We start from the raw sequence: 24,248 nt of genomic DNA, 5'->3' as shown, positions 1-24,248 counted from the left end.
ACTAGCAGTTTTTCCTGTCTCCTCCTTTTTTGCAGGGATGTGGTACGAAGCAGCAGAGTTAATATGGGCCTCAATCATAGGATATCTGACACTTCCTCAGCCAGATAAAAAGGTTGTCTAGTGCTTATTTTCTTGTTTCGTGTACTTGCCTTTGGAAGATTATCTCTTTCTGGCACAATTCAGTTTATCGTTTATCAATTTTATTGGTCCTGTTTTTTTATTGATTCTGCATGGGCATCGGATCAGGAACATTTGGTATCTTCCTTCTAGTGTCTTGTTTGTCCTCACTCACAGCTAGACTCCTGGCATATTTTTAGTATTTGTATATACATGTGTAACTCTCTATTTGTATATTTATTTCTACCGATCCGTTTATTTCTGCTGATACCTATTTTATTATACATTTAGCCTTTACCTGGTTCCATAGCAAAGTTGAGATGGTCTAGCTGCTTATACGTAAAATCATTATCCTTGAGTTGAGTGGGAAAAGACTTCAATTAACTGTTTATGTAGCATCTTTATTCAAGAAATTGAGATGCAACATTTGCTTTCCTACGTGATGTTTTCATTCTCTGTGACTCCATGAGAATATTCTTATTAATTGAAGCTTTGGGTTACACATCTCTCCGAGCCATGTCAGCAGCACTGCTGCCTGCAGTCCTTTTAACAACACAAATGGAGCGGGCTGTGGGGACTCTTGCTTGGGCCAATTCTTTATGCCTAGCAGTATGGACAGGTTAGTTTTCACAATCCAGTGAAGCCCAACTAAGAAGCAGCTGAGTTTACATTATGCCCATGTCCTCAGGATGCGATGATCTTTCAAGCCCGGTGCCATCCAGTTGAGAAGTATCTGCAGTGTCATAATAATAATAAGCAATGGCTCATTTGGAAGGCTGCTCATTGACTTTAGGCCTTGAGATGAGAGCCGCAATTGACTGTGAATTCCTAATCTATGTTTTGTTTGTATTTCCTTACAGGGCATTTCCACATCACTAGGTATACTGGCAGACATCTTTGTTTCCATGAGCAAGAAAGATTATGAAAAGTTTAAAAGTAATCCTGAAATTAACTTGGTAATTATCACTCGTCAAAACCATGGTGCAGAGTGGCATCACCTGCAAAGCCGTCAACGTTATTCTTGGTGCTTGGTTAGTTCTCTCTCCAGGAGTCAGGGAGCACAGTGTCTCCCCTCTTCAAGTAATGTGAGCAGTCCTGGGGACAGTTCCTATGGTGTCCTGTTTGGCTTTGTTATCCCAGCATCTAGCACAGTACTAGACCTACAGAGGGTACTGGGGAAAAAGAAAAAACAAGACTGATGAATGAATGAATGAATGAAATCAAAGTGATGAATGCTTTGAACCCCATGATTTCCTTTTAGATTATCACCAGATTCAGTGTCCACACTTGGGCTATCTCAGTGACAAAGTAAAGGGGTAATAACTTAAAGACTTTAATTACCATCTATTCAAATCCAAGCATCAGTCACTTGCTCTGTTGCTTATCTGTAATAATAATGATTAAGCAAACTTATGTATTGCTTTATAATTCAAAAAGTGTGTGTAGACATGTATATGATCCACATATACCACATCTACCTATGGGGTAGATAGAGCAAAATGTGTCATGCTCATCTTAGAGAAAAATACACTAAGGTCCAGAGAAACTAAGTTACCTCTGCAACCTGCACAATCAGTACGTTCTGGGAGCGGAAGCCAGGTCTCTAACCAGTTCAGAGCATTACACAGACATTGGCTGCTCTCCTGCACTGCACTGAAGTTGAGATTTTTAATAAAATCATCAATTACTGCCTTTTTAAAAATACCAAAGCAACAATAGTAGCTGTATTCAGTACTCATTAGTGTAGCATAAGAACACATACAGCTTGCTGCCGGCAATCTGAATCTTAGCAAAATGTTGCTTTTGTTGTCAGACCAAAACACAGGAAAAGGGTTATGTCCCTTGTTCAGTGAAGCTGTCCTCTGAGGACAGTTTAAAACTGCAAACTGCCCTTCTGCCTTGGACCTCCTCGACCCCTTCTCACTTTATTTTTCTCTGGAACACTTGTCGCCATCTCAAATACTGTCTTGTGTTTTGACTGATCCCCTCCCCTTATTAGAAAATAAGCTGATTGCAGGCTCACTGTCTGCTTTCTCCTTCATGGCTAGAACAGTGCCTGGCACATGGAGGGACTCCATACATATTCCTGGCATAAGTGAATGAATCTTAATGGTTGTAAATCATCATTAAAGGGCTCTTTGCCAAGAACCACGCAGAAATCATCAGTGAGTCTGATGGCAAAACGTGCAGAGTTCTGTGAACAAAGAGCTGCACGACCCTCCAAAGAAACTTGTCTGAATTACTTTGCACAGGCAGGCATTGTGCATGTTTGCACACATGCAGCCCTCTCTGCAGTACGAGTTGGGGATGGATGGTGTGTGGATGTGGGGGAAAGGGCAGTCAATGCCCTGGGGTCTTTTGACCCACTTACTCTTTGTTGGCACCGTTCTGAAATGGTTGTGATGAGGCACAGGGCATTCCTCAGACTCTTGAAAGAAAAGCAAAGGAATTTTATAGCCTGTCTTTTGGCAATGGAGAAATAATTGTCAGCAGTACACTTGGCCTCTTGTTTTCTTGCAATACACTCGGCCCCCTGTCTTCTCACAGGGCTTGCTGAGGGAGTTTGACCACCATTTGCTGTCAGCCGCTGAAGCCTGCAAGCTGGCATCTGCCTTCAGTCCCTACACGCCCCTCTTCGTGCTCACGGCTATGGTAAACAGCGCAGCCCCTCACTGCTCCTCTCCCCAGCGACAGCCGTGACCAGTGGGAGGGAAGGGTCTAACCTTGAAGCAGGCTTTGTGTATATCATTAGGTAATTGTGATCAGACTTCACATATGTAAAGGTTTAATCATTCAGAGTAGTGACATCCTGGTGGGAGGTAAGTAAATGCAGCCGGAGGATTTGATGTTGTCTGCTCTTGATAACAATGGTTCCCAAGCATGTCAGAATCACCTAAAAGCCTTTTCAAAATACATATTCTTGGGCTCTACCCTAAATCCACTAAATGTAAATCCCTGGCATTTGTACCCAGAAATTTTTCATTATGAAATACTGCCCAGGTGATTCAAATGCACCAAGGGGTTTGGAAGCCACTGATCTATTACTTTGACTATTATTAAAAGTTTGTCTATAATATCATTATGTCCACATTGCCTGTATAGACTCTGTTTGCTAAAACTAACAATAGCAACAATAACAACAAATTTATCACCTTTGATCAAAAAAGTACCAGGGCTACAGTAGGATGGTAGCTAAAGCTAATTTCTTACCCCTTTTTGCCAACCAGTCACATACATCCTAGTCCCGTCTCCTAATTCACCAAAAAGACCTCAGGTCCTTTACTCAATGTTTGTGTATTTTTTTTAGACTATCCATAGCACTTGTTTATTTTTTATAGTATTTCTAATAGCTGTCCTTCAGGAATGAAAAGTTTTCCCTGGCTCACTTTCGATTTCCAATTCAATGTCTGATTTTGTTTTGGTATTTTCCTCAGAATATTCGTGGTACATGCCTGTTGTCATATAGTAGTTCTAGTGACTGTCCTCCAGGAATGAAAAATTCATATCTGTGTGAAGCCAAAGAGGCCTTTGAAATTGGCCTCCTCACCAAGAAATGTGATGAACCAGTTACTGGAAAACAGGAGCTGCATAGTTTTCTCAAAGCTGCTTTCGGTCTCACCACGGTGCACCAAAGGCTCTGTGCGGAGATGGAGACGGTCCACACAGCAAGTCAGCTCTGTAGTGAGGCTATGGGGAAGCTGTACACTTTTGGTACTTCCTCCGGAAGTCAGGAGAGAGAAGCTATCTCTCGGGAAATCATGTCTGTTATCGCCCAGGTGAAGGAACAGTTACAGGTTCAGAGCTTCTCAAATTTAGACGACAAGTCTTATGTTCCAGAGAGTTTCAAGTGCAGGCTGGAGAAACCCATCTTGCATGGGCCAGTGGATTTCCAAAGAATTCTTGAAACCTATTCACAGCACCACACTTCGGTGTGTGAAATATTTGAAAACACTTGTGGAAACAACAAAAATAAACAGAAAGGTACAAAAACAGGAGTCTGTATCACTGATCTAAAAACAGAAACAAAAAACATAGATACTGTGAGTACTACTGAGGACAAACCACGTTTTGAAAAAGGTATGGTAATATCTTCCTCCCAAATGGCTAAGAACCGTCAGAAGAAACTCAGGAGGGTAGGAGGGAGAAACTGGACTGGTTCTGATGCATTTCGAGTCTCCGTGGATGAAGATGTGGAGACTGAGGCTGAGTCGACAGACCACAGCCATGGTGGGGGAGCTGTTTTGAACAAGTGTCTGAGTGACAGACAGAGCTCCAGTTCTTGGAGCAGGTTATCAGGGTGTAGCTCTTCTACAAGCTGGGAGGAAGTGAATTACCATGTTGATGATCTGTCAGCCAGAAGAGAGCCCGGCAGGGAAGCACATCCTGTGGACACACAGTGTTCCACTGCCCCGTCGGAAGAACTGGAGATCAATGGGGAGAGTGGAGCTGTACATCCGCTGTCTTCAGAGCTTCATGGTCTCTCTCTCCAGGTGTCCAAGGATGACAGTGTAGAGTCGTCTCAAAGTCAACTATACAAGCCCATGCCCTTCCCTCCTCATAACACAACAGGCACTTTGTTGGCCTCAGGTGCAGGGCTATTCAAAGGAGCTCCAGAAAGTATGCGGGAAGTCAGAAATGTGGGGTCCAGAAATACTTCTGCTCGTTCCAGACCCTCATTTGGTTCTGCTTCTTGGTCTTCTGATTCCGATTGGCCCAAGAACATGGCCGCATATCCTTCTATCCAAGAAGAAGAAACCTTTGAAATAATTGATACGTTTCCAGAAATCAACCATGATGCCAAAGACAGGCATGAAGAAGAGAAGAGAGAAGACATCAAAGGAGACACAGGCCCTGCATTTAAAGATAGCCCCTGCTGGGTTGACCCAGAAGAAGAAACAGCAGAGAGTGCAGAGGATGTGCCCGTAGACTTCCACATAGTCGTGGACAAGTCCCTGGGCAAAAGTTCCATGAGAGCATGTGACTCTTTCACTCCTCCTTGGCTTGTTCAGAATCCTGACTCAGGGAAAAGTGGTGGCTCAGTCAAAGAACACGGCATTGACCCTGATGCCTCCACCGTGGGTGAGGAGAGCCAACTGCTGGACAGCACAGATGTTCACACCACAAGCACACATGGCTCTCGCAGACCATGTGCTCTGAGGCAGCTGCGTGGTCAGGGAGCCCAGATCCCCAGTTCCTTGGTAAGCGGTAACACTTCCATCCCTGTCCTCAGTGAGGACTGCACTACAACAGAAGAAGCAAAGGAACCTGGAAACCTGCTAAACTGGAGCCAGAACTCCGGTTCATCCTCAGCATGGTGGTTGAAATCTCCCGCAGTTTCCAGCGGTTCTTCTGAGGGAGAAAACCCATGGTCCTTTCTGAGTTCCAGTGGAAGTTCTTTTGTTTCGTTGCCAGGAATGATGAGGCAAGGGATCCTTGAGGCGCGCACCCTGCAGCCTGACGACTTTGAGAAACTCTTGGCAGGGGTGAGACATGATTGGCTGTTCCAGAGACTGGAAAATACGGGAGTTTTTAAGTCCAGGCAACTCCACGGAGCGCATAGTAAGTACAACCTTCAGGAAGCATCTCTGCATGTTCGAGGCCCTCTGAAGCTCTTATTATGTAGATCACGTAAAGCTCATAAAAGATATAGACTGCTGTTATGCTTTGTGAATATATAGAGAAATGTGTAGTTCAGGGACCTTCTTCACTGCTCCCTTACTGATTCACGCAGTAAGGGGAGAATCTTACAGGACTCGGGAGCCATCATCAGCCAGGGCTTAAAACAGCTCTGGATGCTGTGTACACTCAGCATCTATCTCTGCTTCTGATCACTGAGTCTCATTACCAACCAGTTGATTGTTCTACGTTTTTCCCATTCAGATCCTAGGGGGATGAAGTTTGACTTAGTTACACATCATCCTTCTAGTGGGCAGAGATTTTCACACCTGTCCTAAATGGTTTCTTGCCAGCCAATGGATTGATCAGGTCTAATTAGCAACTACTTCCGGCTTCAGGAACAGTATGAGGTCTCCTCCCATAGCAGGGAGGCTGGGCTGGGGCCACCCAGCAATCAGTGTGTCCAACACAGCTTAGAAGTGGTGGAAAAGCTGGGACGAAGACAAAAGAAGGTTCTTCTCTTAGCCCAGAGGATCACATTGTAATGTCCTCCAAGGTACTGAAGTATTATTTGAATGAGAAAAAAAAACTACTGCAAAATACATTTTAGAGGAAACAAGCTATGTAGATTGCTGAGCACTGGATACTAAAGTATTAGTTCTCAACACTGATACTGCATAAGAATCTCCCAAGAAGCTTTTTAGCTTTTTAAAACTTCCAATGCCACACCCCAGAGATTCCGGTCTAATGGGTCTGCGATGTGGATCCAGGCATCCGTATTTTTTAAGAGCTCCCCAGTGACTTTGTGTAAACTTCTGCTTCAAAGGATTTTAGTGTTTTGCCTGCCATCTTGAAGTCAGACTAAAAGACAGATCAGGTTGTTGCCAAAAGAAGCAAAATATTCTAATAATAGAGTTTCCCTGCTTACTATGAGATTCTGCAGTTTCAAAATCACGTTTCTGAGAGTTAGGTTGCTGCTTTATTGTCTGTCTGTGTACCAAACTGTGCGTGAAAAAACATGTTGGAGGAAGCAAGGCCCGAAGTTGAGGAAACAAGGTATGCATTCTGTCCTCACTTCTTCCCTCAGTTCACTGCCCTTTCTACATGTGTGTGCAAGCAGCTCGCCTTCCATTTCTTTCCCCAGCTGCTCTGATTGAGTCGCCCAGCCATATCACTGTCTCCCCCAACCCCGTCATCTCCCTTCCCGCGTCCCAGACCTGTGGGTTTATCTCACTTTAATTATTTTCCCTCCTGAGTCTCCTGTTCACTTATCCATTGTCACAGCCTAGACACTGGAGGTCCTTGTTCACTTCATTTTAACTTGGATCCCAAAATGTTGCATTTCTTCCTTAGGGTTCATGTTGGCCTTCCTCCTTAAAGAGATGCTGTCTTGCTAGCACTGGTCTTCCTTTCTTTAAGGTGGAAACAACCCTTACTTTTTATTTATTTATTTATTTTTGACTGTGTTGCGTCTTTGTTGCTGTGTGCAGGCTTTCTCTAGTTGTGGTGAGCGGGGCTCCTCTTGTTGCAGAGCACGGGCTCTAGGCTTGCAGTTTCAGTAGTTGTAGCACACGGGCTCAGTAGTTGTGGCTTGCAGGCTTAGTTGCTCCGTGGCATCTGGGATCTTCCCGGACCAGGACTCAAATCCATGTCCCCTGCATTGGCAGGTGGATTCTTAACCACTGTGCCACCAGGGAAGTCCCAACCCTTACTGTTTCCTCTTATCTTTTCCTGTTTCAGTTGAGTTTGCATCTTTGTAAAGTAGCTATACTTTCTCAGTAATTCCTGGACTTTTCCAACATAAATAAAATATGTAAGAGAAAATCAGGGTGCACTTTCATATGCAATCTAGGATTCCTGGCATTGCCAGGAACATTTTGTGGTAAAATTATTCAGTTTATTTCTATCTGTGTGATCTGACATAGGTAGCGGCCTCTATTATTTGAGGTCCCCAGATAGTTAGAAGAAGATGCATGCATTTATCACTTGTTCCAAGATGGTCTCTGGAGTTTTGCTGTTAAAAAAGCCCTTTTATTTTCCATTACTTTCATACAGAAGCTCTGGCCTTAATACCTTGGTATCAAAAGCAAGAGATTTTGTGAACCATTGTAATTTCTCAAGCTTTACCTTTTTTAAATTAATTTATTTTATTTATTTTTGGCTGCATTGGGCACTATTTACAATAGCCAGTACATGGAAGCAACCTAAATGTCCATCAACAGATGAATGGATAAAAAAGATGTGGTACATATATACAATGGAATATTACTCAGCTGTAAAAAGCAATGAAACTGGGACATTTGTAGACATGGATAGACCTAGAAACTGTCATACAGAGTGAAGTGAGTCAGAAAGAGAAAAACAAATATCGTATATTAACACATATATGTGGACTACAGAAAAATGGTACAAATCAACTGGTTTGCAAGGCAGAAATAGAGACACAGATGTAGAGAACAAACATATGGACACCAAGTGGGCAAAGTAGGGAGAGTTGGGGGAGAATGAATTGGGAGATTGGGATACCAAATTGTACACTCTAAATATATGCAGTTTACTGTATGTTAAATGTATCTCAATAAAAGTTAAAAATAAATAAATAAATAATAGGAATGTATTTTTGGCTGCATTGGGTCTTCGTTGCTACGCGCAGGCTTTCTCTAGCTGTGGTGAGTGGAGGCTACCCTTTGTGGCAGTGTGCGGGCTTCTCATTGTGGTGGCTTCTCTTGTTGCAGAGCATGGGCTGTAGGTGCTCAGGCTTCAGCAATTGCAGCACAGGGGCTCAGTAGTTGTGGCTCTCAGGCTCTAGAGCACAGGCTCAGCAGTTGTGACACATGGGCTTAGTTGCTCCACGGCATGTGGGATCTTCCCAGATCAGGGATTGAACCCATGTTCCCTGCATTGGCAGGTGGATTCTTGACCACTGTGCCACCAGGGAAGTCCCAAGCTTTACTTTTTTATTGTACTTCACTAACTTTTTAGTAATAGTCATAGAAGAGGATAAAGTTTGAGAAAATTATTAAAAAGTTGAATATTTCAAATAAGCAGGATTGGACCTGTGTTACTTCAATTTTATCCGTGAATTGTAAGATCTTTTTGAAAAATAAGATCAGTATTCATCTTATCTTTTTTTTCCAGGTGCTCTTTTGTTAAAATATTCTAAGAAATCAGAACTGTGGACAGCGCAAGAAACTGTTGTATATTTGGGGGACTACCTGAATGTGAAGAAGAAAGGCAGACAAAGAAATGCATTTTGGGTACACCATCTTCATCAAGAAGAAACTCTGGGGAGGTATTGCTTAAAAACATCTATAACACTAATGCAAAATGGGCTAATGTTTCCCTCTGTTGTTTATGAGACTTAGAAAGGGCTGAAAAAAAATAGCTAAAATGTATATTTTCAGAAGTCAACTCCATTTGCTTCGTCCTCATTAATTAATAACACTGAACACATATGGAGAACTCACATTATCTTAGCCATTGGGCTGAATGTTTTATATACATGATTTCAAACCCATTAGGGAACATTAAGCCCCACTGTACAGATAAGAAAAATAGTGTTCCTGGCCATATGACAGGCCAGAGAGTCTTAAGCACTCTCACTAAAAATGCTGGCAAAAAAGGCTAAACTATGCAAGCCATACTTCTAAGTAAATGGGTGAGCCTGCAAAAAAGGCAGAAAAATCTTCTGAGGCCAGGGATGAAGTGTATGTAGGGATGTAAGTGAATAGTAAATCCTTGAGAAACCCTCCATAGAAGTTGTGGGCAGGAGTGGGATGAGAGAGCAGCTAGTGACAGAAGTTACACATGGAAGGGGATGAGGTTAGAGACCACCAATATAAAGCAAGGACTCAGGAATGGCTACCTGATTTTCAGAAATGCCCCCCCCCCGCCCCGAGGCAAATAAGGTGGGAAGTTTTTTGTTTGGCCTTGGTTCTTTTTTTTATTTTTTTTTATTTTTTTTATTTTTTTGGGGGTACACCAGGTTCAATCAACTGTTTTTATACACATATCCCCATATTCCCTCCCTTCCTTGATGCCCCCCCCTCGAGTCCCCCCCACCCTCCCTGCCCCAGTCCTCTAAGTTGGCCTTGGTTCTTGATGGCAACTTTAAGCAAAAACTCACCTGAAAATTAGTGATCACAGGTGGTCCTCATTGGGTTTAAGGCCTAATTTTATTTTTTTATTTATTTTAATAAATTTATTTATTTTATTGGCTGTGTTGGGTTTTGGTTTTTTTTTTTTTTTTTTTTGGTTTTTTATTGCTGTGCGCAGGCTTTGTTTTTCTTCAGTTGCGGTGAGTGGGGGCTACTCTTCGTTGTGGTGCACGGGCTCCTCATTGCCATGGCTTCTCTTGTTGCGGAGCATGGGCTCTAGGCACGTGGGCTTCAGTAGTTGCAGCACATGGGCTCAATAGTTGTGGCTCACGGGCTCTAAAGTGCAGGCTTAATACTTGTGGCGCACGGGCTTAGTTGCTCCGTGGCATGTGGGATCTTCCTGGAGCAGGGATTGAACCCGTGTCCCCTGCATTGGCGGGCGGATTCTCAACCACTGCGCCACCTAGGAAGCCCAAGGCCTAATTTTATACCAAGTGTGTATTTTAAAGGACCTATAGGCAAGACTTTTAATTTAATGTAGACCTTGTTTTTTATCCAAATCCAAAATATATAAGAAATAAATAGGAAGAAAAGAAGAGAGAGATTGGGTGACTTTTTAATAGTAGAAATACATTTCTTACAAAGCTTGTTGATGATAATAGTAGTAAACGTGCACATTTCTTACTCTGTCCCAGGCCCCATTTTAAGTCATTTATGTACTAATTTGATTAATCCTCACAAAATCCTATGAGGTAGTTACGACTGTATTATTATCCCCATCTTACAGATGAGGGAACTGAAGTGCAAAGATAAGAAGAAACCTGCACCAATTCATGCATCAAAGTGGTGAAGCCAGGTGTTATGGGTGTACTTGTGTCCCTCTGACCCAAAATTTAAGTTGATGTTGTTAACCCCAAGTATCTCAGACTGCGATCTTATTTGGAAATGGAGTCTTTGCAGATGTAATTAGTTAAGATGAGATCATACTGGAGTAGGGTAGGCCCATAATCCACTATGACTGGTATCCTTATAAAAAGAGGAAATTTGCAGACCGACACACACAGGGAGAATGCATGTGAAAATTGTAGTTATGCTACCACCAAGCAGGAAGTGTCAGAAGCCAGGAGAGAGGCCTGGAAAAGATCCTTCACTAGTGCCTTTGGAGGGAGCATGGCTCTGCTGACACCTTGATCTTAGATTTACAGACTCTACAACTGTGAGAGAATCAATTTATGTTGTTGAAGCCACTCACTTTGTGGCACTTTGTTACAGCAGTCCTAAGCAACTAATATACCAGGATACATGATAGGAGGATCTGAGATGGGAAATAAAAGAGAGAAGAAGAGACATGGAAGGTGGAGTGAAAGGGTCTAACATACATCTGATCAGAAAAAGATAACAGAGCAAATAGAAAATAATTACTATTTTAATAGGTGATTTCTGACAATTTTCCAGAACTGCCAAAATACATTAATCTTCAAATACAGGAATCGCAATGAATCCCACGTAGGATAAAAAGTGGTGTGCACGTAATAGGTGATGATGGAAAACAAGTATTTCTACAGATGATGTAATTATAAAAGGAAAGGGTAGAGTAAGGCTTCAGATTAATTAGTTGACCTAATATAAGTATAAGGTCATGCTGCAGGTAGTGAAACATCTAGTTCCAGAGTCCATGCACTTTCCAGTACCCATGCTGGCTCCCTCGACTTACCAAAGAAGTCTGGTGAACTGCTACATTAAGTGGACACTTTCTCTTTAAAATGAGTATCATCTCAGGGACTTCCCTGGTGGATGGCCCAGTGGTAAAGAATCCACCTTCCAATGCAGGGGATGCGGGTTCAATTCCTGGTCAGGTAACTAAGATCCCACATGCCACGGGGCAACTAAACCCGTGCGCCTTAACTAGAGAGCCCACGTGCCACAACTACAGAGTCCTCGTGCTCTAGAGCCTGTGCACCACAACTAGAAAAGAAAAAACCTGCATGCCACAACTAGAGAGGAGCCCGTGCACCTCGACAGAAGATCCCGCATACCACAACTAAGACCCAATGCAGCCAAAAATAAAAGAAATAAATTTAAAAAAAATTTTTTAAATCATTATCATCTCAGGTCAATGTATTAGGGTTCTCCAGAAACACAAAACCAATAAGATGTGTGTGTGTGTGTGTGTGTGTGTGTGTGTGTGTGTGAAGAGATTTATTATTGGGAATTGACTCACATAATTATGGAGGCTAGCAAGTCTCAGCATCTCCAGTTGGCAAGCTGGAGATCCAGGGGAGGGGATGGTATGTAGTTCCAATCCAAAGTCCAGCAGGCTTGAGACCCAGGAGGACATAATGTTTCAGTTCAAGTCCAAAAGCAGGAAAAGACCAGGGTCCCAGCTCAAAGGCAGTCAGGCAAGAATTCTCTCTTACGTAAAGGAAGGTCAGCCTTTTGTTCCATTTGGTCCTTCAACTGATTGGATGAGGCCCACTCACATTAGGGAGGGCAATCTGTTTTACTCAGTGTATTGATTTAAATGTGAAGCTCATCCAAAAACACCCTCAGAGAAACACCCAGAATAATGTTTGACCAAATATTTGGGCACCCTGTGGCCAAGTCAAGTTGACACATACACTTAACCATCAGTCAGCTAGTATGAATTATGTTCCATCGTTCAGGCGACTCTTAAAAAATCAGTTGAGTCATGAGATAGGATAATATTAACTGTCTGAAACAGAGAAAGAGTAACATCTTTCAAGCATTTTTGCATCTCTCTCTTGATCTGGCCTTTCTTACTCTGTAATAGGATCACTTGGCATTTCTTCATGTGGTTTTTCTCCCTTCCCAGATATGTTGGGAAAGAATACAAGGAGCAGAAGGGGCTCTGGCACCACTTCGTGGATGTGGAGAGGCAGATGACTGCACAGCACTACGTGACGGAATTTAACAAGAGACTTTATGAACAAAAGATTCATACTCAGATATTCTACATACCATCCTCAATATTACTGGTAAGATTAAAGAAATCAAGGGTTTGATTAAACAGGCCTAGAAATATATATTGTGTTAAATCTCTGTTGCCAACAACCTACCATTCATCTACTTCCACCATCATTCTGGTAAAATTCAGTAAACTCGGCTACCAGCTTCCTTCATCTACTTCATCTGCTTCATCTGCTTCTAAGATATGTAAGAAATATGACCCTCTGTACCCTGAATATGTCATTTAGATCCTTCAAGTCATATTTGAAAATCTGTTGAGCCTGGTATCTGGTCCTGCATGGTCCAGTTAGCATTTTTGGTATACTTTTCCTTTGTGTTGTCTTTGTACTTTGAGAGAGAGAGAAAGGACCCTAAATATCGTATCTAATACAAATTATTCCCTCAACATGATGCATGAATCCTGTTTTATATCCATTGACCCCCACCCCTTGCAATCAAGTGATAACTAAGCCATAGCTTGAACACCTTCAGTAAGAAAAAAAAAACAATTACTGTTTTTTTACTTTAAGTAATTCTAATTGTTAGGAAGTTGGCTCAAATTTGTCTTCTAATTTCTCTCTGGACTATAGCTCTTCCTTCTGGGACCATAGAAACCAGTCTCTCTTCACTGAGATAGCTGTTTAAATATACAAAGGCAACCATCTCCACTGACATTTCTCTTCTTTGGATTAAGAATACCTTGCTTCCCCAAAGATGTTTGATCTTAGCACATTCACATCTAAAGAATTTTTTTTTTACTTTGGCTAGAGATATTTTTAGATCCACATTTTATTACTTATTTAATAATAGCTATTATCTATTTTGCACTTTCTTTATGTGAAGCACTGTGCTGGGCATTTAACAAACATTAACTCTAACCTTTGAAACAAAATAGATCTACAAAATAGATCACATTGCACAGAAACACTTGAGCTGATATTCCAACCTGGAGTCCCAGCATGTGATCTAGCTATGTACCCTGGCAAGCCAGCACCCTAGAATAGGTCACTTCATGGCCTAATTTTTATATGCACATTTTAATAAAAGAATAATAAAAATTTTAGCTTCCATTATATGCCACATACATGTTAAGCTCTTTACGTGCATGGTCTCATATAATCCTTTTAACAGTCCTATAAGGTAGCTATGATTACACCCACTTTACAAATGAGGAAACCAAAATCTAGAGAAGTAACAGTGCTCCTAAGTGGCAAAGCCTGGGTTCAAAGTGAGATCTACTGACCTCAGAGCCCGTGGCCTTCTCCATTATTACACTGTCTTCCATTTCTACTTTTCAGATTTTGGAGGGCAAGACAATTAAAGGATGTGTCAGTGTGGAACCTTACATACTGGGAGAATTTGTAAAATTATCAAACAACACGAAAGTCGTGAAAACAGAATACAAAGCCACAGAATATGGCTTGGCTTATGGCCACTTTTCTTATGAGTTTTCTAATCATAAAGATGTTGTGGTCGACTTACAAGGTATGTGAAGCTAGGAATTGTTTTTTAATTTTTAGTATTATTTACATGTAAATGTGAGGTTTTGTAACTAGCTCTACTAATCATTATTTAATAAATAGATTGTTCAGTGCATAGGCTACTATTTGGAATTAATCAATTTTGCTGTATATAGCAAATGATGCCTGGAAAAAATGTCTAAAGCTTCTACAAGTGTCTAAGGTATCAAATAATTAGTGAGAAGATATGGCTCACATTCTGTTGGGCTTCATTCTAGAGCAAATCTGTAATATTTTTTTTTTATTTCACTCAAGTAGATTTGAATGATGTAGATTTCTTATGACTGCATGTTTTAATGTGTCAAAGTCTTTCCACACCTTCTTTCCTTTAGCCCTTTTCCTTTATTACAGGTGTGATACTGGATTTCATAGTTGGGATCATCATGAGACGGAAAGCTGTATACTTGAATCTAACTTCCTTTAAAATCTGCATTAACATGTACATTTTGTTTCAGTTTGGTATTTTATTTATCAGAGTTATTAGCCATTATTCTATACTTCAGTTAAGTGATAAATGAGTTTCATTATAATTATTTCCAGTAATGATTCTACGACCATCCTCCAAGACCTTTTCTCTCCCCCTTCCGTAGCATTTATCATCACTCTGTTGTATTACATAGTCTACTTACTTATATTGTTTATTAATCTGTGCCCCTTCACAAGAAGTTACACCAATGAGTACAGGGATTTTTTACTAACTTGTGCACTGCTGTATCTCCAGCACCCAAAACAGTGTTTTATACAGAGTGCACACTCAAATATTTGTTAAATGAACAGAGGAATGTATGAATTAATAAGTAAGGCATTAAAGAAACTTCTGAATCATAAAAATATTCAATATTGTGTTTTAATAATTATACCAAGTGCATGTTATTGCTCTCTAATTCCTTAAGAAATGGTGGTCTGGGTATGTCATATTTGACAAATTTAATTACCCCATATTTATTATTCTTCTTAAACCAATAATTGGAATATGCAACACCAAATCCCTTAACAGAAATTTATTTATCATAAACCAGAGGATGACCAGGTTTTTAAAGTGTCTTGTATATATATATATATATTTTTTTTTTTTTCAGAAACACTGACATTTATAGAGGATTTAATTCTCAGATATATGTATTTCTCTTTTAGGTTGGGTGACTGGTAATGGAAAAGGGCTCATCTACCTCACAGATCCCCAGATTCACTCAGTTGATCAGAAAGATGTCACTACCAATTTTGGAAAGAGGGGAATTTTTTACTTCTTTAATAACCAGCATGTGGAGTGTAATGAAATATGCCATCGTCTTTCTTTGACAAGACCTTCAGTTGAGAAACCAAATAATTCGTAGACTGTGTGGAGTGATAATGGCCACTTAGTGCTGCTCACCAGTGCCGCACTCCTCTCCTTCCAGGCACACAGCGTATCACACAGCCTGGTCCCTTTGGGTTTAGGTGGGGCCATGGGACTAGTGCCGGCCAGTGATCTGTAAGAGGAATTGATGAGTGTCACTTGCAGGCCCATATTAAATTGCCAGGGCAACACACTAGAGTCTCTTTCCCTTCGCACAATTGCCAAGAGAACTTCAAGAGATAGCTGCTCATCAGCATAAGTGCTGCAATGAGGAAGACACAGGAAGGAGCCCCACTGACCCACGGTGGACACAAAGCACGTATGAGAAATAAACTTTTCTGGCTTAAGCCATAGAGATTTTGGAGCTTTTGTCACTATCCATCAAGACCGATACTATTGGTGATTTTCTTATTGATTTAGGAGTTCTTTACATATATATTAAAGAATACAGGCCTTTGTGATATGTGTTCCAGTTTTTGTTTGTTTGTCTTTTGACTTTGTATGAAATTTTTTTCCATGCAGAATTTGTTTCATACAGTTGAATTCATCAGTCTTTTATTTTATGGCTTCTCGGTTATATGTCATCCGTAGATCTTCCCTACTCTGGGCTTCATTATTTTTAATCCTCCCATATTTTCTTCCAGTGCATTTACATTTGTGAGCGGTCTGAGGGGAGACGGTGCATTTTGATGGCCACCACAGTCTGCCCTTGCACCACACAGATCTGCCGCTTCACACGGGTTTGTGGAGCAGCGCCTCCATGGTCTTGCTGAAAGAAGTTTACAAAAAGGAGATTGGTGAAATATTCCTTTACAGCAGTTATTCTTAGGGGCTGCAACTGGTACACACTCTCTCCCTCCTCCACTGTTCATTCTAAATTTCCCTCAGCAAGTCGTAGTGCTTTACCTAGTGGTATGACTCAGGCCTACATACATGAAGGTTCTGAATTCTAAATAGTTTTCTCAGTTTGAGTTTACTGCACAAGTGTGTTCACAGTTGCAAATGGAGCAGGTGAGAACCGTTCAAATCTGCTGCTGTGGGAGTATGGTTGACTGACACCCCCAGCTTGCATCCCTCTGGATCCACCACTGGGTTCACCATGAAGTCATGCTCCCCCAGTGTGCTCTCAGCCAGTGACTAAGTAAGGCAAGGATGCCAGGCTGAAAATACTTCTAATGGGTAAGTGTGCACAAAATTGTCCCACTGGCCTGACCAAAGCCTTCTTAGAACTCTGCTGTGCTCTCTACTGAGACTCTTCCTGCCCAGTCATCCTCTGTTCGCCCTCTCCTTTCAGAGTGCCAGACCTCCACCATGGTCTCCTTGCACACTCCTGTTCCTCTGCTTGATCCTTTACAGTCATTTCTCCCAATAAATGTCTATGTCTAATCCCTTCTTGGCATCTGCTTCTTGAAAAACCCAAACTAACAAAAGTTTATTAAAGTTTAAAAGTGTATCCTATTAACAAAATAAAGGGTGAAAATCATATTATAATCTCAAAGATGCAGAAAAATCATTTAATAACATTGAAAATCAATTTATGGTTAAAAAAAGCTCTTTGCAAACTAGGCAGAAAAGTTCTGAATCTGATAAAAGGTATTTATTTTTTTAAACAGCAATATCATAATTGATAGTGAAGCACTTAAAGTATTTCATTTGAGAAAGGAAATTTGCTCACTGTGCCAACCCTAGCCACCATTTGGAAAAATCAGAAAATGTATATATTGTCTCTGCCCCTGGTTCCTGGCGCAGAGCTCCTAAGTCCCTTGGAATTTCCTGGTGATAGGAGTGTCTCTTGTTATAATGACTCTACACCTCAATCAATCATCACTAAAAGTGGGACAGTAAATCAATAAGAAAATAACATTTGGGGGACAATTAGGGATTTTTAACATGTATTGAGTGTTAGATAAAATTAATGGAGTGATGTCTTTTAAAAATACTAAAGCCAAAAAAAGTGGGGAAGAAGTGAAAGAAGCTTGGCTCTTTCTTGACAGTGTTCAAGCGAGGAGAAGGGTACATAAGGATTCATTACACTAGTCTTTCCCCTTTTATGTGTATTTTTAAATCTCCACAATTTTTTTTCAATGTGAGATCATATAAAGGAAAAAATACTAAGAAAAATCCAAAGAATTGGATAGATGGAGATGATGAAAACTAAGATTTACATCAAACAAACTCATCAGAAATGAATATGAGGAGTGCTTGACAATGTAAAACTCTGCAGAAAAATCGAGAAGAAATAGAATTATGTATTGGGCGAGAGAATGAGGACATTGAAAAGAGGTTGCTGGCAGCAAAAAGAAGCCATTAACTGACTGAGTGATGTTTTGGATGTTGTAGAACAAGGAGCAGCAAACTGTGGCCGATGGGTCAAATCCTGCTGCCACCTGTTTTTGTAAATAAGGTTTTACTGTAGCACAGTACACTCATCCAGTTATGTATCGCCTTTGGCTGATTTTGTGTTCAAAACTCAGCAATGGCAGAGTTGAACAGTTGTGTCAGAGAGTATTTGTCCTGAAAAGTCAAAAATATTTACTATCTGGCCCTTTACAAAAAAAGTTTGTCAACCCTTGTTGTAGGAGATGAAATTGGAAAAAAAGAAAAGAAAGGTCAGGATGTTTACATAGTTTGTTACATATAGTTTGTTGGTTACATATTACAAAGAAACATGAAATATTGATATCTCCACCAACATAAAATAAAAAGGGGTAATAATGGGTGAAGAAACTAGAAATTGAAGTAATAGACAAAGAAGTTATTAGAAAGCATATGTCAGGACACATTTTTCTTCGTGAAATGAAAAAGTTAGGACACGTGCTAAGTGAGATGAGTCTAGCAAAGTCAGGAATTTTAAAGGAATAAAGATTTTGAAACAATAGATATCTCTATATTTTAAAAGGCAGAAACAAAACTATTGAGAGGAATTTGCAGAAAATTACATTTTTTAGAAATCACTTAAAATTGTTATTTATTTACACCAACACCCGTATATCTGGCTTAAGAAATTAAATGTAATACTACTGTTGAATCCTTCAATAGATCCATCCCTGATCTCTACCTCCTTCTTCCCCTCCAGGCAATCACTGCCCAGAAACTGTGGATTATCATTCCCCTTAATGTTGTTACACATTTATTTAATGTTATACACTTATATTTTGTATACAAGTAAGAATAAATATCCACTATTAGTTTTTTTATGTAGCATAACCTAATTAAGAGTCTACTCTAATGGATAGAAGTGAGTACACAACTTACACCCACATTCAAGGGGAGGGAATTATGAAAGGGTGTGATTCATCGGGGTTTACCTTAGAGTGTATCCACACAAAAGGGTTAAAGAGAGAAGAGAGGAAAAGAATTGGAGGATGAGCACATAAAACACTCTACGCATTTTGCTGTAATCGGGGACAAAGAAATGGCTTGGTAAGTAGTGGGGAAAGTGGAATCAAAAGATACACAGTTTTTTTGTAAATGTGAGAAATTACAGCGTATCGAAGGGAGAGTTACAGAAGAGACTGAAAAAATGATGATACAGGGAAAAAAGAATGGAGAATTGTTGGTGCAAAGCCCTTGAGTAGGTGAGAGGGATGGAATCAGTATACAAATGGAGGAAATGGCTTTAGACCAAAGCATGGATAGTTTATCCACAGTAACAGGTGAAGAGGCAGAGTCCTAAGTGCAATGCACAGGGGCATGAATAGGTAATGTAGGTAATAATGTGAGGAAACTCTCTGTGAGTCCTTCAGTCTAGCTCTTCTGGAATTCATTTCTCTCTCTGTCCCTATGACCAGAACCTTAATTGAGGTCGGTGTGATCTGTGACTCCAGCGTTGTCCCACATCTTCCTCTGAGATACTGGTGATCTCTCTTAAATACAAACATTATCATGTCATTAACTTGCTTCAAATCCTACCAAAAAACATTAACAAACAAGGAGGAAAAAATAGACAGTGTGAATAGTGAATTTACACAAAAAAGGAAATACTATTTTCACTCATCAAATCACAAATATGTTAAAAGTTAATACCTAATTCTGGAAAGGTTGGAAGAAAGTCTTATAACTGATGAAGGGAATATAAACTATGACAGCCTTTATGGGAAGAAATTTGACAATATATAATGTCCATTCTTGGACCCAGTAATTTTTTTTTTTTTGCTCTTTATTGGAATATAATTGCTTTACGCTCTTGTACCAGTTTTTGAGGTACACCAAAGTCAATCAGCTGTATTTATACACATATCCTCATATTCCCTCCCTGCCACGACTCCCCCCCCCCCCGCCCCCCTTGGACCCAGTAATTCTACTTCTACAAATCTCTAATGAGGAAATAATCAGAAATGAGAACAAAGTTTATATAAAAGCATGTCTATTATAACTTTACTTATGGTAGTAAAGAAATAATTTAACTTTTCAAGAGCAGGGAAATAGTTTTATTTATTATAATTTATCCATATGCCTAAATATTATTCATCCATTGAAACTGTATATTTTCAAATATTTTAATTATATACAAACTTTGAAGTAAAAAAATAGCAATCTATAAAATAGCACTTATAGGCATTTCCCTGGTGGCACAGTGGTTAAGCATCCACCTGCCAATGCAGGGAACACGGGTTCGATCCCTGGTCCAGGAAGATCCCACTTGCCTCAGAGCAACTAAACCCATGCGCCACAACTATTGAGCCTGCACTCTAGAATATGTGAGCCACAACTATTGAGCCCACGTGCCACAACTACTGAAGCCCACGCGCCTACAGCCCATGCTCTACAACAAGAGAAGACACTGCAATGAGAAGCCAGTGCACCACTACAAAGAATAGCCCCTGCTCACCACAACTAGAGAAAGCCCATGCACAGCAACGAAGACCCAATGCAGCCAATAAATAAATAAATAAATTTTTAAAAATAAATAAAATAGCCCTTATAGTGTTGATCACAATTTCAGTATATATATGTAAATAGAAAAAAATAATATATATGTAATTATGGAAATGTTCATTGTGTTTTTCCCTGGCTAGTGAAGATGTGGTAGGGAATTTTATTTTCTTCTTTATTACCCATATTTTCCAAGTTTTCTGCAATAAGCATGTATTACTTATACCAAAAAACAGTATTTAATAAGAAATTCAAACAATTCTCTTTCCCAATAGAAAGTCCACATTATTGGACGATCATATAGTGCTTTCTCTTTCAGCCCATCACTACTCCCAGTCTTGTAATGTACTCTCTAGGAACACCGAACTGCTTATGGTGTCAGTCTGTGGTCTACCCTGCCTCCTTCCACCCAGTACAAAGACGCTTTGTCACTTGGTGAGTGTTTTCATTCTTTCTTATACCTACAGGACAATTACCCCCTATATCTTCTCATCTTTGAAGATTCACCTCAACCAACACCTCCTTCAGAAAATCCTCCCTGATATCCTTCATTCTCATTCCCTCCCTTTCCACAACCTAGGTAAGTTACCCCTCCTTTGATCCCCCCCAAATAACTATGCAACTGTCACTACACAGTTATCATGGAAGCTAATATACTCTTGTGTCATATTATCTACACTTTAAGTGAATTATAATCATCTGTTGTATTATTTATGTATTGCTACATAACAAATTACCCCAAAACTTAGAGGCTGAGAACATTTACCTACCTATCTACCGTCTCGAAGCTACTACAGATCAGAAACTGGGGAGTGGCTTTGCTGGGTAGTGCTGACTCAGAATCTCTCTTGAGGTTGCTGTCTAAATGTCAGTGGGACTGCAGTCATCTGAAAGCTCGACTGGGCCTAGAGGGTCTGCTTCCAAGCTTTCTCATGTGTCTGTGGGCAGAAGGCCTCTTCCTTGATGGCTGTTGGTCAGAGGCCTCGCTCTTCTCCACGTGGACCTGTCCATATGACAACATGGCAGCTGGCCTCAACCAGAGCAAAATATCCAAGGGCAAGAGAAACAGAAGTCACAATGTCTTTTATAACCTAGCTTCAGAAGTGACATATCGTCACTTTTATACTCTATTAGCCACACAGACCAACTCTGGTATCATGTGGGAGGAGATCAAAAGGGCATGAGTAGCAAGAGACAGGGATCACTCGAAGGCCAACTTGAAGGTGACTCTGTCCCATTAGCCTAAACGGAGCCTTGGGCCCCTCTGTGTCCCCCACCCCACACTTGTGTGTTATAGTGTCTGCTAAACAGTTAGTAGTTAGTTCATTTTTGTTTAAATGAGTGAGTATATGAATGAGACATCAATGGGAATTCTATGTTTTATATGCTCAATAAGTGCTTTAATTAGCTAACTACCTCTTGCTACAATAAGGCAAGAGGCAATAATAATTTATGTCTTAATTATAGAAGTAAAGAATGTCTGAGCTCTGACACTATAAAACTCCTAGAGGAAAACATAGGCAGAACACTCTATGACATACATCAAAGCAAGATCCTTTTGGACCCACCTCCTAGAATCATGGAAATAAAATCAAGAATAAACAAATGGAACCTCATGAAACTTAAAAGCTTTTGCACAGCGAAAGAAACCATAAACAAGACTAGAAGGCAACCCTCAGAATGGAAAAAATAGTGGCCTATGAAACAACGGACAAAGGATTAACCTCCAAAATATACAAGCAGCTCATGCGGCTTAATACCAAAAAAGCAAATAACCCAATCCACAAATGGGTGGAAGACCTAAATAGACATTTCTCCAAAGAAGACATACAGATGGCCAACAAACACATGAAAAGATGCTCAACATCACTCATCATCAGAGAAATGCAAGTCAAAGCCACAATGAGGTATCACCTCACACCCATCAGAATGGCCATCATCACAAAATCTGGAAACAACAAATGTTGGAGAGGGTGTGGAGAAAAGGGAACTCTCCTGCACTGTTGGTGGGACTGTAAGTTGGTACAGCCACTATGGAAAACAATTTGGAGGTTCCTTAAAAAACTACAAATAGAACTACCATATGATCCAGTCATCCCACTCCTGGGCATATACCCAAAGAAAACCATAATCCCAAAGGAAACATGCACCATAATGTTCATTGCAGCACTATTTACAATAGCCAGGACATGGAAGCAACCTAAATGCCCATCAACAAATGAATGGATAAAGAAGATGTGGCATATATATACAATGGAATATTACTCAGCTATAAAAAGGGATGAGATGGAGCTATATGTCGTGAGGTGGATAGACCTAGAGTCTGTCATACAGAGTGAAGTAAGTCAGAAAGAGAAAGACAAATATTGTATGCTAACTCACATATACGGAATCTAAAAATGGTACTGATGAACTCAGTGACAAGAACAAGGACACAGATGCAGAGAATGGACTGGAGAACTCGAGGTTTGGGAGGGAGCGGGGGGTGAAGGGGAAACTGAGACGAAGCGAGAGAGTAGCACAGACATATGTATACTACCAACTGTAAAATAGTCAGTGGGAAGTTGTTGTATAACAAAGGGAGTCCAACTTGAGGATGGAAGATGCCTTAGAGGACTGGGACGGGGAGGGTGGAGGGGACTCAAGGGAGGGTGGGGGGGGTCGAGGGAGGGAGGGAATACGGGGATATGTGTATAAAAACAGATGATTGAACTTGGTGTACCCCCCAAAAAATAATAAATAAATAAATAAAATTAAAAAAAAAAAAAAAAAAAGAATGTCTGAGCTCTCCAGCCTTCAGGAAACCACTCTGCCATAAGGTCGGTTGTGGGTAGAAAAGTAGATGGACAGAAAGATGGAGAAAGTTGGAGGGAAAGAAAGGCAAAATTTCCCTCAGTCCCACCTCTGTATTTATAAGAAAAACTATTTTGTTTCACCGTGTCTACTTTTTTGTAAATTCTTCCCCATTCTTTAATTTCTCATAGCAAAATTGATATTAGGAAATTTTTCAAGTAATTTTTAGAAAAACTTCATTATCAGTTTTCTGAATTGAACTAAATAATTTTCATTATAATCTTTTGTGTGTAGAGCTGTGAAATGACAATATTTTAAAAGCTAAGTTTGAGGAGTTGAGTATCAATGTAAGGAGACAATTTCTGTCCCTTCAAACATTAACAATGTAAGGCTTTTGTTACTGTCTTTCAGCACTGCTATTGTTTTGAGGATGATGCTTGTTCTGTGCAGTTTGGATATACAGATGTCCTCTGCCTGAACAGTTCAGTAGAAACTAGGTGTAAAGTGTAAGAAGCAAGAGAGAGTGAGAAAAAAAAATAAATCTCTTTATTATGGTGCATAAACCTTCAGTGTGAGGGAGCTTTGCAGCTGCACAAGGAGAAAAATGCATTCAAAACTATAATGCCAGTGTGAATAATCCTTTCTCGAATGCTGCTTGCAGACTGCTCCAGCTTTGTCAGGTGAACTTGAACCGGGCCATCGGATTGGCCCCCATTCCCATTGCACACTCTGTCTATCACCCCAGGGCATTCACCATCTTGACTGTTGTTTAAAGAGAACAAGCAATCCATCATTGAACCAGGGAGTCACTTTCTCATAGAAAAGTAAAATCAGCATGTGACACTACTCAGCCCCAGTGTTTTGCAGATTAAAATGATACATGGCGACTCACGTGTTATTAGGAAGATTAAGTCAGTTATCTTGTTC

General features: G+C 40.3%; 1 protein-coding gene across 15 annotated transcripts in view; it reads left to right on the top strand.

Moving 5' to 3' along the window:
- ALPK1 (alpha kinase 1) overlaps positions 1-24,248 on the top strand; it is a 137,735-nt gene that overhangs the window by 96,321 nt on the left and 17,166 nt on the right. For 6 of the 15 annotated variants that reach the window (XM_057705125.1, XM_057705114.1, XM_057705121.1 and 3 more), the window contains 9 exons: positions 36-112; positions 978-1,073; positions 2,665-2,769; positions 3,552-5,676; positions 8,872-9,025; positions 12,664-12,826; positions 14,096-14,282; positions 15,452-21,108; positions 21,996-23,144. In XM_057705125.1, the coding sequence (XP_057561108.1) occupies positions 36-112; positions 978-1,073; positions 2,665-2,769; positions 3,552-5,676; positions 8,872-9,025; positions 12,664-12,826; positions 14,096-14,282; positions 15,452-15,651 (3,107 nt within the window). In that variant the 3' untranslated portion in view covers positions 15,652-21,108; positions 21,996-23,144. Of the gene's footprint in view, positions 1-35; positions 113-977; positions 1,074-2,664; positions 2,770-3,551; positions 5,677-8,871; positions 9,026-12,663; positions 12,827-14,095; positions 14,283-14,668; positions 15,427-15,451; positions 21,109-21,995; positions 23,145-24,248 lie in introns of those variants that run through there. The other 9 variants (XM_057705122.1, XM_057705116.1, XM_057705115.1 and 6 more) reach the window with 9 other exon arrangements.

Source organism: Hippopotamus amphibius, chromosome 13 (assembly GCF_030028045.1).
Source record: "Hippopotamus amphibius kiboko isolate mHipAmp2 chromosome 13, mHipAmp2.hap2, whole genome shotgun sequence".
NCBI lineage: Eukaryota > Metazoa > Chordata > Mammalia > Artiodactyla > Hippopotamidae > Hippopotamus > Hippopotamus amphibius.
This window is presented reverse-complemented; position numbering and strand designations above follow the sequence as displayed.